The sequence below is a fragment of the Carcharhinus amblyrhynchos genome, chromosome 17 (genome assembly GCF_965287045.1).
Source record: "Carcharhinus amblyrhynchos chromosome 17, sCarAmb.v2.hapA, whole genome shotgun sequence".
Lineage (NCBI taxonomy): Eukaryota > Metazoa > Chordata > Chondrichthyes > Carcharhiniformes > Carcharhinidae > Carcharhinus > Carcharhinus amblyrhynchos.
Window position 1 is genome coordinate 16,219,453 of NC_137340.1, and position 17,064 is coordinate 16,236,516.

Consider the following 17,064-nt stretch of genomic DNA (forward strand, 5'->3'; position numbering starts at 1 on the left):
ATGCCATCGACCTGAAGCACTAATTTTCACTCCCTACAAACATTGCCTGACCAGTTGAGTGTAGTCAACCTATCCTGCTTTTATTTTCAATTTCCAGTATTTCAAATGTCAAGTCCCACATTCCTGATTTTTGTTATAATTTGGGATTCCAACAACTTCAGAAGTAGACAAACACAAAATGCTGCGGATGCTGGAATCTGAAAGAGAAAAATGCTGGAAAATCTCAGCAGGTCTGACAGCATCTGTGAAGAGTAGTTTCGAATCTGGATGACCCTTCATCAGAGCAATTTCAGAAGTAGGCTTGATTGTTGGAAAGGTGCAGCTTGAGGTGGTGAGATGTAACACCTGAGGCATCATGCTACCCCTGGCAAGATGGTAAAAATTAGAGCATGACCAAGGTTACAATTTCAATTAAAAAAAAAACTTGGAATTTGTAGCTGTGTGCAGACACAAATGTGGCTATTTTACTGAGCGACATCTTAATTTGCATGCCATAACTGTTGAAAGCTTTTGCTAGTAACATAATCAAATAATCCCTAATCGGGGTACAACAGGTCAACAGTAAAATGTTCTAATTAGAATTGATATCTGTTACCTCAATTCTTCTGTGCTGACTATTGTCCCTGCCAGTTAGATTCTGAAAGGTCTGTTTTCTGCCTTCACTTGAATTTGAGGAAGTTTGACATTTTGTGTTGCCTGTAGACATGTAGCTGTCAACATAATGAAGAGAGATGATTTTAAACTGACACTGCCTGGATATTTTCAGATTACACCTGGCCCTAACTGTTGCCAATAATCAGGCCCACGCCAGCACGTATCTAGATAAGGTGACTTTGCCTTCTAGGCAAAAAAGTGAAGTGGGACTAGTTGGTAAGTTTTTTTTTGTGTGCGTGTATCTCTTTTTCTCTTCAAGTCATCTTCTCCAACTTCCCTCCTGACAGGTGTACACCACAGAACTGGAGAATGTCCCTGAATTCAAAGGCCTGACTGATTTCTGCCACACCTATAAATTATTCCGAGGCAAATCAGAGGAGGATGAAGACCCTTCAGTTGTGGGTGAATTTAAGGTAATGGATTTCTGTGAACTGTTTGTCCAATTTTTTTACCCAAAACTGTCTACTTTGTGCTTTTACATTAATTGGAATTCTCTCATTGTCCTACTGGAGACTGAAATTCTGAATTGTTCCCTGGTTTACTTTTAAAAGAATTCAAAATGGGGAACAAACTGTTCTCCTTTGCAAAAAGGGAAAAATCAGAAATGAATGATCTGAAAACCAATTTGCCTTGTACTCAATACCCTGCTGCCTCTGCAAGTCAAAATTATGTACAATAAAGGAGAAATATGCAATTAGAATCACATTCTCTCAGCCCTGGGCTTGAGTCTCTGGTATGTGGGGGATGGGGGAATTTCAATGATAAAACGGGCACAAAGTCTTTAAAATGGGTTCCCTGCCAAGCTTTCCACAACATTGGGTTGGTAATTTCATCACAAGCTGTTTAGCGTTCCCTGGAGGTTAAAATGTTTGCAACTAATGTACAACAAGGATATGGACCTCTTCATTATGCATGTGCAGGTTCATCTCTAATAGAATCCGAGATGCTGACTGTTTCTCTACCTAATCTTGGCACTTAAAGGGTGGTGTTTGTAGCACAGTTCGTGCAGCACCTTGAGACTATTTCCGAGCTGGAGGGGAAATCGGTGGTATCCTGGGTGTGAGACCTTGCTGGATAGCTGCCTCCATGTGCAGAGAAGGCGCATTCAAAACTTGGAGCAAAGGAAATAGGATTGATCTTGGTTTGTGATCTTTATCACACCTAATCCTTGGGGTGGCACTACGGTTAGCACTGCTGACTTGCTGCATTAGAGACCCAGGTTCGATTCCCGGCTGGGGTCACTGCCTGTGCAGAGTCTGCACATTCTTCCTGTCTCTGGGTGTTCTGGATTCCTTGCACACTCCAGAGATGCGCTGGTTAGGTGCATTGACCGTGCTAGATTCTCCCTCCGTGAACCCAAAGAGGCAGTGGAGTGTGGCGACCAGGGGATGTCCATAGTAACTTGATTGCAGTGTTAATATTAGCCTAATTATGACACTAATATATAAGCTAAAACTAAAAAAAACCTGCCAATGTGAGGTTTACAAATTAATAGTGGATGTTTGGTTGAGCACAACCTGAACTGTAGCTAAGTGAGGAGTTGACTGCTTCAGACAAATGGTGGGGGGGCAATTAATCTTGCATATCTGTGGCTCTTTAGAAATTTACAGCACGAAGTGAGACCACTTGGACCATTGAGTCTATACCAGATTATGTATAGAACAACTAGAGCCGAACAACTCAAAAGTTTATGTGAACGAGACTGATTACTTTTTTTGATTTCCATTTCATTTTTTAAAAAAATTGGGAATGCTGCAATTATTCAGCATTTATTTTACTGTATTTCCCTGCCCCATGCACTTGAGTTAACTTATCTTTTTCAATTGTAGGGTTCCTTCAAAATCTATCCTTTAAGTGATGATCCAAATATTAAAACTCCTCCACGTCAGTTTGCTGAACTGCCGGATAGCGGAATTCAGGAGTGTTTGGTGCGAATTTACATTATTCGAGCCATTGACTTGCAACCGAAAGATAACAATGGCAAGGTAAGAAACTTAAATCTGACATTATTTATGGAGTGTTAGGGAGTCTCCTCGTTTTAAAACAAAAATCCAATTGTTAGCAGAGGCCGACTGTGGGGTTAAGAGGGAAGCATGGCTGCCCTGTTCTCTCCTCGAGAATCTCCTTTGTACACCTCGCCCCCTCCACTTTGAGGTTCCTGCCAGAGAATTAGCGAGAAAATCTGAATTAAAGTGTGTATTTGTTGTTGTCAGAACTGCTGTTTTTCTTATCTGCTTTTTGTACAGGAAGTGTGATGGAGAGTGGGATTGTGAATTAGGTACCCAGGGCCAACTGGAGATCATTGCATTTTCCCTTGTGTGATCAGCACTCTTACTGATTTTTAGAGGGTTTAACAGAGGGTCTAAATTTGTTTGTGCCCTAATTTTGTCATAACTTGCATGTGATTGCTGTTTAATAGCTTGTAATGGTAAACATTGACCCTTGAAGTTTATTTTCTATCCTGAAGAGGGCTGGCTTGTTCAAAAAAGTCTTGATGACTATATACTGTGGTGACTGGGCTTCGTTCTGCCCTCACACTGACATATAGCCAGAAATGGGACAATAATCAGGAGCAGGAACCATAATGGTTTCCTTGCCTGACTTCTGCTAGCCTGCATCTTCCCCTATTATCAAAGTAGTGACCCATTGAATGTATTTCCCGTCAGTTCATTATGATCATAATGAACTGATGGGAAATACATTCAAGATGAACTAAATAATATGACTCCAATTTTTGGTGTTGCATTTCCTGAAAGAATGATCTAGTTTACCAAGTGGAATTTTCAGAATCAAGGTGTGGGACAGTAACTGCTAATTTTTAAAGCAGCACGGTGACAGTGATTTGTACTACTACCACACAGTGCCAGGGACCCAGGTTCGCTTCTGACTGCATGGCATTTGCATCTTCCTGAAGATGCTATGGCCACTTGTTCCCTTACTGCTGCCTTGACTGAGAGATTTAGCTCAACATGGTTCAAGTTCTGGCCTGCATGACTTACGTGGGGACTTGACTTCTAACCTATCAACAGCTTAATGCACCAACAACAATTCTACTTTTCTCCTGAGGTATCTTGAACTGCACTGAGAATCGGGAGGTAAAGTAGTTAGCACTGCTGCCTCTCAGCCCCAGGGAGCTGGGTTCAATTCCAGCTGTGGGTGGAGGTTGCATGTTCTTCTGTCTGCATGGGTTTCCCCTAGGTATTCCAGTTTTCTCCCACGGTCCAAAGATGTGTGGGTTAGATGGATTGGCCATGGTAAATTGCCTCTTCATTGTGCTTGGGGGGCAGGGGGTGGTTAGCAGGGTAAATACAGGAGTTATGGGGATTGGGCCTGAGTGGGATTGTGGTCAGTGCAGACTTGATGGGCTGAATGGCTGCCTTCTGCACCGTTGGGATTCTGTGGTGAATTTCCCAATAGCCAATATTTTAAAAAAGTCATATGAGAAGTTTTCATGTTTGTCTGTCAACATCAAGTGAATATTACTTATCAGTAACTCCTATGTTATAGGACAGAAAAGGTATCCCCTTAACGACTCACCCCAAAGCCATGGATGCATCTTGCCTGCTGTTTGTGCCATGTTCCCACTGCAGCAAGGTCAGAGAACTTGACAGCCAGCTAAATCTGCTTGCTGTGGCAGGATGGGAAAGATTCCAGCCCACGTTTGTACATTGTGCCACTCTCCGTAGATACAGTCTCGAGTTGAGGTCCAAAGCTTCTCCATTATTAACTGGATTCATTGTCCCTGTATTATCAAGTTGAATCTTCCTGTGTCCCTTTCAATGGCCCCTTCACGCAACGCACTTGAGTATAATCAAATATTTTCTAATGCAAGGTTCTCTCTGGGTAATTCTGTGCTGCACTTTTTCCAATCCTTGGCCAGGAAATGGCAAATGGAATTTAATGTTGGCAAGTGCGAGGTGGTCCACTTTGGTAGGAAGGATTATTACTTGCATGGAGAAAAACTGCAGCAGGTGACGGTGCAGAGGGACCTCGGGGTCCTTGTGCATGAGTCACAAAAACCCAGCTTGCAGGTGCAGCAGGTGGTCAGGAAGGCGAATGGGATGCTGGCCTTCATTGCGAGGGGGATTGAATATAGAAGTAGGGAGGTCTTGCTGCGGCTGTATAGGGCATTGGTGAGGCCGCAGCTGGAGTACTGTGTGCAGTTTTGGGCGTCGTACTTATGCAAGGATACTTTGGCCTTGGAGGGAGTGCAGAGGAGGTTTACTAGGCTGATGCTGGAGTTGAGGGGGTTGAGCTATGAGGAGAGGCTGAATAGATTAGGCTTGTACTCGTTAGAGTTTAGAAGAATGAGGGGAGATCTCATTGAGACGTATAAGATGATGAATGGGATGGATAGGATAGAGGTGGAGAGACTCTTCCTGCTCAGAAAGGATAGTAGGACTAGGGGGCATAGCCTCAAGATAAAGGGGGTGCGGTTTAGAACGGAGTTGAGGAGGAACTTCTTCACTCAAAGGGTGGTGAATCTCTGGAATTCTCTGCCCGTTGAAGTGGTGGAGGCTACCTCGCTAAATATTCTTAAGACGCGGGTTGATGGGTTTTTGATAAGCGAGGGGATTAAGGGTTATGGGGAGAGGGCAGGAATGTGGAACTGAGCCACGACAGATCAGCCATGATCTTATTGAATGGCGGGGCAGGCTCGATGGGCTCGTTGGCCTACTCCTGCTCCTATTTCTTATGTTCTTATGTTTGTCTCCAAAAACAAGGGTTCTGCTCTCTCCAACATTGGTTAATCCAAACCAGTCCTTTCCTTTTCTTCAGCCTGGCACAGCAGCACCTGTTGCTGGTTTTTTTTCTCTCAAATCTATTATCCTGACTTGAGAGTCCTAAGTCTGTGTGCTGAAATGCCAGCTATTTCAGTGGTAGGGAAGCTTCTGGAAGCAATAATTAGGAATCAAATTAAGTCACATTGGAAAATGTAGATTGATTAGGAGAGTCAGCTTGAATTTGTAAAGGAAAAATTGTGCTCAACTAATTTTCTTGAGTGTTTTTGAAGAGATGAGGGTAATATTGTTGATGTGGTGTAAATGGACTTCTAAACGGTATTCAATAGTGCCACACAATCGACTTGTGAAAAAGTTATCATTCATGGAATGAAAGGAACAGTAGCAACTTAGATTGGAGGAACAGGAAATGCCAATTGATAGTTTTCTGGCTAGAGGAAGGTTTACAGTGCAGCTCCCCAGGGTTGGTATTGGGGCCCTTGCTCTTCCTGATGTACGTTCATGATCTAGATCTTGGTGTGCAGAGGACAATTTCAGTTTGCGAATAATTCAAATCTTGGAAGCATTGTAAATCAGCGACAGTGTCGACCTTCAAAAGGATGTAGACAAGTTGGTGGAGTGGACAGTTAGGTGGCAGGTGAAGTTCAATGCAGATTTGGTGTCAATGACTTTGATAGGAAGAACAGGGAGATGATGATGATATAAAGGGTGTGTAAGTGCAGAGGGAGTATATCTGCATAGATCATTGAAGGTGGCAGGACCAGTGGAGAGTGCAGTTAATAAAACATGCAGTATCTGGGCTTTATTAGTAGGGGCACAGGTACAAGAACAAGGAGGTCATGTTGAACTTGTATAGGACACTAGTTACACCTCAGCTGAATATTGTGTACAGCTGAATGCCACACTGTTGGAAGGAAGCGAACACATTGGAGAGAGTGCAGAAGAGGTTTACAAGAATGGTTGAGGATTGATTGGGGCGGTTTGGCCTCCTGTCCTTGAAGAGAAGAAAACTAAGAGTTGATTTGATAAGGATGTTTAAAATCATGAGGGTCTGGCCTAAGTAGATAGGGAGAAACTTTCCCAATCATTAAAACTGCCCTCTTTCTCGATCCTGAGTGATCTGCAAAAACAAAGCAGATGTGATTTGAGAGAGAACTTTTTCATGTAGGGAGTGGTTTGGGTCTGGAATATTCTGCCCTGAAGTGTGGTGGAGGCAGGTTCAATTGAGGCATTCAGGAGGACATCAGTGATTTGAATAGCAGTAACGTGCAAGGTTATGGGGGTGGGAGGGAAGCGGGGGAATGGCACCATGCCATTGCAGATGGGAGGCTTCCTCTCAAGGCTTTGTATAACTACTAAAGCTAATACAATGACTCAAAATAAACTGTAGTGATGTTGAAGACTTGACTTAACCAAACAATCGAATGGGGGAATGATATGAGGAAGCCCTGCACTGAGTACAGAATGTGGGCAGCTGGATATACGTCTGAAGCACAGTGCTCCTTTGAAGGCATGTTGTGTTTTATCCACGTTTTAAAGATGCCATTTAATACATTGTGTAAAGTCTAGCAGTCATAACAGGTGCCACAATATTCCAATCTTTAAAAAAAAAATCTGCAGTGAAGGGTAACCCAAAATAAAGGGGCAGCACGGTGGTGAGCACTACTGCCCCACAGCACCAGAGACCTGGGTTCAATTCCAGCATCTGGTCACTGTCTGTGTGGAGTTTGAGCATTCTCCCCATGACTGCGTGGCTTTCCTCTGGGTGCTCCCACAGTCCGAAGATATGTGGGTTAGGTTGATTGGCCATGCTAAATTGATCCTAGTGTGATGGGAATTGGCAGGGTATATATGTGGGGTTGCAGGAATGGGGCCTGGATGGGATTGTGTATCAGTGCAGACTCGATGGGCCAAATATCCTCTGGTATTGTTGCAATGCTACATTTGGTTTCCAGAAGTTCCAAGTCTCAAAAGCTTCCTCCCTTCGACCCTAATTTAATTTTTCTTAATTCTAGCCTATTTTCAGCTTTTCCCATTGTTGGAGTACAGCAAAAGAAATAAATCTGATTTTTCTCTTCCCAAACCCAAGACTGTTTAGAGTTAACCTGCATAATCCTCAGAGCCAGCAGAATCTGAATAACTAGTTAAATTCACTGGACCAGCCATTGGTGTGGTTTTTTAAACTTTTTTTAAGAAAAACCTTCCATGGGAAATGAGTGGTGCTGGCAAGATTCCCCATTTGTTGTGTCCATTGCGTGTCATCTGTTACAGATACACCCAGAGTGCAGTTAGAGCGTGTTCCAGATTTTAGACATAGCCCAGATGAAGGAATGACAATAAATTCAGTACGGTGTGTGGCCTAATGCTGGAGCAATGATTTTGTTCAATAACAATTTAATTACGCCAGCACAGAGACTTGTTTTATGGGCCATAGAAACACACAGAACAGCTGACCAGCTATAAAACATTTTATTTATTGAGAGAAGAGTTTCAAAAATGCAGATTGTATTTTTAGCCTGTTTTTGTCATCGAAGGGAAACACGAATGAGGAGTTTTGATCAGCAAGTCCCAAATTGCAGATTTAATTGAGTTTCTTCACCATAGTGGGTGGAATTTAAATATGTGGTGGTGTCTCGATCTCCTCTTCCCTCTCTCGACACCCAGCACAATTACCAGGGAATCGGGCACTTAAACCCTTGGGATCAATCCCAGTGGGGTGGAATCCACCCACCCACAGAGCCAAACTGATGCCAGCAGCATCCCAGTACTGGCACAGTCATCAGATGCTGCAATGACTGCCAGATCTACCTGGGTTGCTATTGGATCTCCAGACAAGGTGCGTGGGGGCAGGATGGGGGTTTGAAGGGAGGAGAGCTGCAGGGAAGGGAATGGGAAACTAAGTGTCTAAGCCCCCACTCTGTTAGCAAAACCAGCGTGTGGACAGCTTTGCCAGATGCCAAATCCGATTGCTCCTCCCCTCACCTGCTGATAGTCGAGTACCAGCAATAGCTGGATGAGGCCTTTAAGTGGCTAATTAAGGGCCTCAATTGGCCTCTGGGTGACATTGCCCTCCACCCTTCCTGCCCTGTACTTGATTACAATTGTTAGCCAGGTTCCTACCCTGTACCCTTCCCACTGAATAAAAAAATCCCTACCTCTGAGTATTAGGTGACCAAAACTGTGCCGAATTCTCTAAATTTGGCCTCACCAATGTCTTATACAACCTCACCATAACGTTCCAACTCTTGTACTCAATACTTTGATTTATAAAGGCCAATGTACCGAAAGCACTCTTTACTACCCTATCTACCTGTGATGCCACTTTTAGGGAATTAGATATCTGTATTCCCAGATCCCTCTTCTACTACACTCTTCAGTGTCCTACCATTACCTTGTATGTTCTACCTTGGTTTGTCCTTCCAAAGTGCAATACCTCGCACTTGCCTCATGTCTGCATTGGTTACCTCCCACAGTCCAAAGATGTGCAGGTTAGGTTGATTGGCCGTGCTAACATTACCCCTTAGTGTCCAGAGATGTGTAGGTTAGAGGGATTAGCAGGTAAAGTATGTAGGGATGTGGGGGTAGGGCCTGGGTGAGATTGTGGTTGGTGCAGTCTCAATGGACCGAATGGCCTCTTCCTGCACTGTAGGGTTTCTATGATTTCTATACACGCAAGCACACAGCAGAATTAAGATGAGGTTGTGTATGGACTCTGAAATTGCTTTGCTACATTAAGTGCCTTTCTGAAGTTTTTTCCCTTTAATCGTAGTGTGACCCATATGTGAAGATCACCTTGGGTAAAAAATCAATAGAAGACAGAGACCACTACATTCCTAACACCCTGAACCCAGTGTTTGGCAGGTATGTTGACATTTTCTTTCTTAGCTTGTAAGAGTGAAGTTGTATGGGGTTAAAATAACAATGATTTGATTGGGGGTTAAAATCTTACTCCAAGAGAAACTGGATGATTTAACTGAAAATTCCTGCATCATGGAAATAGTTTTCAAATTCTCTGCTCTTTCTCTACTGTTGTGACTGTTCAATTTTAAATGAATGAAATTTGGTTGGGATTTTATGGCCTCGCTTGTCCCAAAAACTGTAAATCCTACTGAGAGCAATGAACCTTTGTTCATGGCCCACCCCTTGCCTGCTCTGATTCAGCTCCCATCTGGAGTGTGTGTCATGAGTTTTGGTCACTCTGCCAGTCTCATCAGCAAATTATAAGAGTATTCAACTGCTGAAAGTTGAAAATTGAATTGGAATTTGCACTTGCCTTGCCGTACAGAATAAATATATCCCAGGACCTTCAAGTACGTGCTAAATGATCCAAAGCTCATCGTACAAAATTAAATAAAATAAACGAATCCTGCAAAGATGTACGACAAATGTAAAGCAGTTCAGTAATGAACAGAAGAACGTTAAGAAAATTATTGGGGATGGCAGCACGGTGGTTAGCACTGCTGCCTTATGGCATCTGGGACCTGGGTTCAATTCTGGCCTCGGGTGACTGTGCAAAGTCCACGCAGACAGACATTCTCCCCAAGTCTGCATGGGTTTCTTCCAGGTGCTCCAGTTTCTTCCCGCAATCCTTGGGATTATGGAGATAGGGTGGGATTGTTGTCAGTGCAGGCTCGATGGGCCAAATGGCAGCCTGCTACACTCAAGATTCTATGGTGATAAATAGGGAAATGGCTACATACACAAGTCTTCACTGTAACAGTGCAGGAAGAGTCAGGAATACTAAGTGTGGTAAAATTGAGGACAAATTAGGAACACCTTAGTGGCAAGTCAAGTATTTCTCTGTAGTCACTGGAAGCATTACACAAGTAGAAGTCAAACAAATATACTGATGGAATTTCCCATTAATAAGAGTCAGATTCTTGGATTAGATGGTTTTAAATCTAAAACTACTGGGAGAGAAAAGTTAACTCATGAAATTCTGAGAGAAACAATTTGCATTTGCACAGTGCTTTCAGCTCGCTCTTGGCATATCCTTGAGTGTTTACAGCTAGTCCCATTCCAGGCATTGTAAATAAATCAATTTGAATGCTAAAATTTCAAACAAGCTAATGTAAAATCTTTTTTTTTCAGAAATGGTAAGTTTTAATGTTGAACCCCAGGAATGAGTGTTAACCTTGCATTGTTGGGTAAAATAATGGAATCATTCTTTAGGAGCAGATTCTGGAATCCCTAGAGTGCACAAGGAGGTCATTTGGCCCATAGTCTGCACTGACTGCAGTCCCACCCAGGTCTTATCCCTGTAACCCCACATAATTTCCCTGAGACTAAGGGGCAATCCCATCCAGACCTGTTCCCTGTAACCCCACTAACCCTCAGATGGTGATATTCTTGGAATTTTCTACCCCATAGTGAAGAAATTCCTCCATCAGTCTTGCGACTTACCCTGAGGCTGAGGTTCTGGACTTAGCAGCCAGAGGAAACATTCTATTTACGTCACCCTGTTGAGGCCTGTAAGAATTTTAAGTTTCAATGAGGTCACCCCTCCATCTTGAAAACTGGAGAAAATACAGGCCCAATTTCCTCAAATGCTTCTTGAAAGACAATCCTGCTGTGCTAGGGATCAGTCTGGTGAACCTCACACACTGCCTTTTTTTTTATGGCAAGTACATCCTTTAGGTAAGGAAACCAAAACTGCACAGAATACCCCAACTGCTGTTTTCACCAAGGCTGTAAGCAATTGTAGCAAGGTTAGGTATGACAGGAATATGGGTTCAAATGGGAATGAAGTCCCAGATAACGCAGGGGAGTCAAATGCGTTGTGATTACGGGGGATGTGGGGGGAGAGGTTATAAGGAAAGAGAATGTGTGGTTGCAATGGATCAGCCAACTTGTCCCTGACCAGACAGCAAAGCTGCTATCTTCCTACTCAACTAATCACTGGATAAACCAACCATGATATGAAGAAGTATGGTCATTTTTTTTAGCTGGAAATTGCAAATTCTTGTTCTTTGTCGGGGGGTGGGGAAGGGAAGGAGAAGGAACAACATTTCTGGAGAATGAACAAATTTTCTGGTTCTTTTTCCTCCTCAGAATGTTTGAACTTAGTTGCAATTTACCAACAGAGAAGGATCTCAAAATCTCACTTTATGATTTTGATTTGTTGACCCGTGATGAAAAGGTGGGAGAGACGGTTATTGATCTGGAAAACCGACTTCTCTCTCGTTTTGGAGCTTGTTCTGGATTACCTCAGTCATACTGTCTGTAAGTACGCACGTGGCAAATGTAGATCTCTGCACTTATCTGTTACTTTAGCTTTCTTATCTGTTCACTCCCATTCCTGAAATGTGAGTCCAGGCAGCACTCTCTGGGTTCAGGTAAATGCCTTTGGTTGGCTAAACTCATGATTATAGGAATGTATGTGAAATACCAGTTATTCCCTTTTTAGAATCCTTTACAGTGCAGAAGGACACCATTTAGCCTATCAAGTCTGCACTGACCACAATCCCACCCAGGCCCTATCCCCATAAGCCCATGATTTAGCCTAGCTAGTCTCCCTGAGAGTAAGGGGCAATGGCCAATCCACCTAACCCACACATCACTGGCTGTGGGAGGAAACCAGAGCTCCAGAGGAAACACACGCAAACGCAGGAAAAATATGCAAACTTCAATGACCCAAGCTGGGAGTCAAACCTGGGTCCCTAGTGCTGAGAGGCAGCTGTGCTTGCCACTGTGTGCCTTGCCCTTGTTGTTTCCAGCATTTTGGAATTTTTCCATGCCAACATCAAGTTAACTGATTACAGGCTGTCATTTTTAACATTCAACTTCCCTGTTGCCCTACTGTTCAAAAATAATTTCATTGTGCAAAGTGGTTTGAGAGGTTTTGACATGACTGCTTATCCTTAATTAGATTGTTTTCTGTGTAGTTGATTTGGACGTGACTAACTTAATGAGCTTATTTCAACAGTTCTGGAGTAAACACGTGGCGAGACCAACTCAAGCCATCCCAGCTGCTACAGAATTTGGCCAAGATGAAAGGCCATTCTCCGCCTATCATCTCGAGCAGCAGACTCTCCTACAATGGTCAGGAGTATGTACTCAGTGAAATTGGTAAGTACTTGGTGTAATTCTATGTGGAGAAGTAACAGTAAGATACAAACTAGTGGAATGGGGCAAGGATTCTGAGATGGATCTGGTTTTCCAAAATTAGTCTAATCTGAATTGTTCACCACCTCTGGTTTCCTGCAGGTGGTATTGAGTGGACATTTCTTCTTACAGTTTTGAACATGTGTTTTGAGCAGAAGATTTTTTTTGCACTCTGAGGTTAAAATGTATTGCTGGAAGTGGTTTGAACCACCTTCACCCATGGTGCAGTAACGAACCATGTAGCTCAACAGCCTCTGACTGGGAATCTGATCTGTTGAAACCTATTGGACTTTTAACTTGGTGTTGTGAGACTTCTTACTGGGAACAGAGAATGAGGGTGTACCTCGGGCAGAGTTAGCTGATTACAGCAGGTCGTGGCGATCTTCAAAATTAGTCTGTCCCTGGTCTGGGAATGGTTAAAACCAGCTGGAACTGGCTATCCATGTACCCCCTGCTGTGGTAACTGGATACAGATGTCTTAACAAAGAACAAAGAACAACCCAGCACGGGAAACAGGCCCTTCGGCCCAACGAGCCCGCGCCGCCGCATCGCCCTACACCTATTCTACCCTGCATGTCTACGAATGGGACCCTACTCAGTCAGATTCAGGGAAGAAATAGTGTCAATTTGGTGGAAACCAATTAGCCTAAGAGCACATCTTTGGGGTGTGGGAGGAAACCGGAGCGCCCGGAGGAAACCCACGCAACCACAGGGAGAATGCGCAAACTCCCACAGACACAGGCCCAAATCCATGTATCTGCACAGCTAGCAGTGCTAGTCACTGAGCTGTTGTGGAGCCCGTCTATCGGTCCAGGATCAAGCACACACACCGACATGAAGTACTAGGCCACTCCTGGACTTCCAAGAGCAGCCCACGCACAACCCGCCGTGTGCATGCCCCTCGCTTGACACGAGGTGGACCTCCACCTGTGGAATAAAGACAAAACATATTAGTTATACAGCCTGCCCTTCCGGTGTCTCCCGAGGTTTACCCTATTTAATAGCCCCTACCATATCCCTCCATTCCCGTTTCACTCATATGCCTATCTAACTGCATCTTAAACGAGTCCAACGTGCCTGCCTCCACCACCCTACTCGGTAGCGCATTCCAGACCCCCACAACTCTGTGTAAAGAACCTTCCTCTTACCTCCAAATTATACCTCCCCCCCCTCACCCTTAATTGATGACCTCTTGTGTTCGTACCCAGTCTAGGGAGCAGTCTCTCACTATTAACTCTATCTATTCCCTTCAGTATCTTATATACCTCTATCATGTCCCCTCTCAATCTCCTTCTTTCCAAGGAGAATAGCCCCAGTCTCTTCAGTCTCTCCTCGTAACCCAGTCCCCCCATGCCAGGCAACATCCTGGTAAACCTCCTCTGCACCCTTTCCAGAGACTCCACGTCCTTCCGGTAATAAGGTGACCAGAACTGGACGCAGTACTCCAAATGCGGTCTAACCAACGTTCTGTATAACTGAAGCATTAGACGGCAGCTTTTATACTCTAAGCCCCTTCCTATAAAGGCTAACATCCCATAAGCCTTCCTAACAACGTTCTCCACTTGTGACACAACCTTCATGGATTTGTGGACCTGCACTCCCAGGTCTCTCTGTACATCTATACTCCTAATCGGCCTACCTTTTATCACATAACTCCTCTCTGCATTATTCCTTCCAAAATGCATCACCTCGCATTTGTCAGGATTAAATGCCATCTGCCACCTATCTGCCCACTGCACCAACCTATCTATATCCTGTTGTATCACCTGACAATCCAGTTCTGTACCCGCCAACCCTGCCATCTTGGTGTCATCAGCAAACTTGCTGATCACACCACCTACTCCCTCTTCTAAGTCATTTATGTAGACTACAAAGAGGAGAGGTCCCAGTACCGAGCCCTGCGGCACACCACTGGTCACTGGCCTCCAGCCCGACAAGGTACCCTCCACAACTACCCTCTGTCTCCTATTTCCCAACCAGTTCTCAATCCACCTAACTACCTGGCCTCGTATCCCATGCGCCTTAACCTTTTCTACCAGCCTACCGTGAGGGACTTTGTCAAACGCCTTACTGAAATCCATGTAGATGACATCAACGGCTCTCCCATCGTCAACCGTTTTTGTCACCTCCTCAAAGAATTCCACCAGATTCGTAAGGCAAGACCTCCCTCTAACAAAGCCATGTTGCGTATCCCTAATCAGATCGCAACGCTCCAAATGCTCATACATCCTACCCCTAAGTATTTTTTCCATTAACTTCCCTACCACCGACGTCAAACTCACCGGCCTATAATTCCCAGGGTTATCCCTACTACCTTTTTTGAACAACGGGACCACATTTGCTACCCTCCAGTCTTCTGGGACCTCACCTGTGTCCAAAGAAGAGACAAAGATTTGCGCCAGAGGCCCAGCAATTTCATCTTTCGCCTCCCTAAGCAGCCTGGGATAAATACCATCAGGCCCCGGAGCTTTATCCGTCCTTCCGCTACCTAAAAGCCCTAGCACTTCCTCTCTCGTAATAACTATATCCTGCAACTGAACCTCCGCTCCCTCCAAGAGACCGCACGATTCCGAACCCCTCTCCTTCGTGAATACTGACGCAAAGTATTCATTCAGGAGCTCCCCCATTCCCTCCGACTCAATACACAACTCTCCACTCTTGTCCCTAAGAGGACCAATTTTCCCTCTAACTACTCTCTTGCCTCTAATATAGGAATAAAATGCCTTAGGATTATCCTTAATCCTACCGGCCAAAGCCATCTCATGCCCTCTCTTCGCCCTTCTAATTCCCCTTTTTAGCTCCCTCCTACTCTCTCTATATTCCTCCAGCGCACACTCCGTACCCATTTGTTTTGACCTATCATACGCCTCCCTCTTCTTCCTAACCAAGTCTTCAATATCCCCCGTAATCCACGGCTCTCTAATCCTACCTTTCCCATCCTTTCGCTTAACCGGAACAAACCTCCCCTGCAACCATTTCATTTTGTCCCTAAAAGCCTCCCACTTGCCAACCGTGGACTTGCCAGCTAACAGTCCCTCCCAGTCAGTTTGCTGCAGCTCCCTCCTAATCCTGCCATAGCTCGCCTTTCCCCAGTTCAGCACACTCCCGCTTGGACGGCACTCGTCCCTTTCCATTTTTATCCTAAAGTAGACGGACTTGTGGTCACTGTTCGCCACATGTTCGCCTACCTCTACCTCACCCACCTGCCCTGGCTCGTTTCCCAACACTAAATCCAGTATAGCCCCTCCCCTAGTCGGGCAAGTTACATACTGTTCTAGCGACCCTTCCATAACACATTTCACAAACTCCTCTCCCTCCGTACCCCCAGCTCTAGGCCCCCTCCAATTCACTCCGGGAAAATTAAAATCACCCACTACAACCACTCTATTCTTTCTGCACCTGTCCAAAATGCCCCTGCAAATTCCCTCCTCCACTGACTTTGGGCTGTTGGGTGGCCTATAGTACACCCCTAGCAGTGTGATCTCTCCCTTTTTATTCCTCAACTCCACCCACAGCGACTCAATCCCTATCTCTTCCATATCGCCCTCCCTCTGCACTACTGTGATGTTTTCCTTGACTAACAGTGCCACCCCTCCACCTCTCTTCAACCCTCCTCTGTCACACCTAAAACACCTGTACCCAGGAACATTCAGCTGCCAGTCCTGCCCTTCCCGTAACCACGTCTCCGTTACAGCCACCACATCCAACTGCCTCACAAACATCAAGGCCCTAAGCTCATCCGTTTTCCCTGCCACACTCCTAGCATTGAAACAGACACAGTTCAACCCACAAATGTCCCTCGGAACCACCTTCTCCCTTATAATTTTCCTTTCACCCGTCTCTCTCCCAGCCACCTCCCCACCCCCCCTCCCTATTAGTTTAAATCATTCCTGAACACCCCAGCTAACCTCCCTGCTAAGACACTAGTCCCCCTCCCGTTCAAATCCTCCCCACCCCTCCTGTACAGTTGCCTTTCTCTCCTAAACACCTCCCAATGATCTACATAAGTAAACCCCTCTACCCTACACCAGTCCCTCAACCATGCATTCAACTGCACGATCTCGTCATTCTTAGCCCTGCTCATACTGGGCAGCAACCCAGACAGTGCCACCCTAGAGGTCCTGCCCTTTAGTTTGGCCCCCAACTCCCTAAATTGCCTACGGACCTCTCCCCTACTCCTCCTTCCTATATCCCCCTCCCCTACGTGTACTATGACCTCTGCCTGGGTCCCCTCCCCTTTCAAAATTCCCTCTACCCTTTCCATTATATCTTTTACCCCTGCTCCAGGGAGGCAGACCACCATCCTGGAGTCGCGCCCTTGCCCACAGAACCTCCTATCAATCCCTCGGACCCTCCCATCCCCTACCACTATCACCTTACCAGACCCTTTCCGTCCCTCTAAATCAGTCTCCCCTTCCTTCCTATTTTTCTGTGCCCCTGCCGACGAACCTTGGGGGGCCTCCGGGGAGGCCGGGGGACCCTGACTACTCTTCTTCTTCCTCTTTCCCCTCCTAACAGTCGTCCATCCTCCCTTCTCTTCCGCCCTTGAGACCTCCTCCTGCTC

At 45.2% G+C, this 17,064-nt stretch overlaps 1 protein-coding gene across 1 annotated transcript in view; it reads left to right on the plus strand.

Annotated features, from left to right (window-relative positions):
* LOC145354358 (myoferlin-like) overlaps positions 1-17,064 on the plus strand; it is a 228,648-nt gene that overhangs the window by 125,722 nt on the left and 85,862 nt on the right. The window contains exons 42-46 of the mRNA XM_080205557.1: positions 942-1,067; positions 2,484-2,639; positions 9,166-9,257; positions 11,448-11,618; positions 12,322-12,464. Coding sequence (XP_080061683.1) covers positions 942-1,067; positions 2,484-2,639; positions 9,166-9,257; positions 11,448-11,618; positions 12,322-12,464 — 688 coding nt within the window. The remainder of the gene's footprint in view (positions 1-941; positions 1,068-2,483; positions 2,640-9,165; positions 9,258-11,447; positions 11,619-12,321; positions 12,465-17,064) is intronic.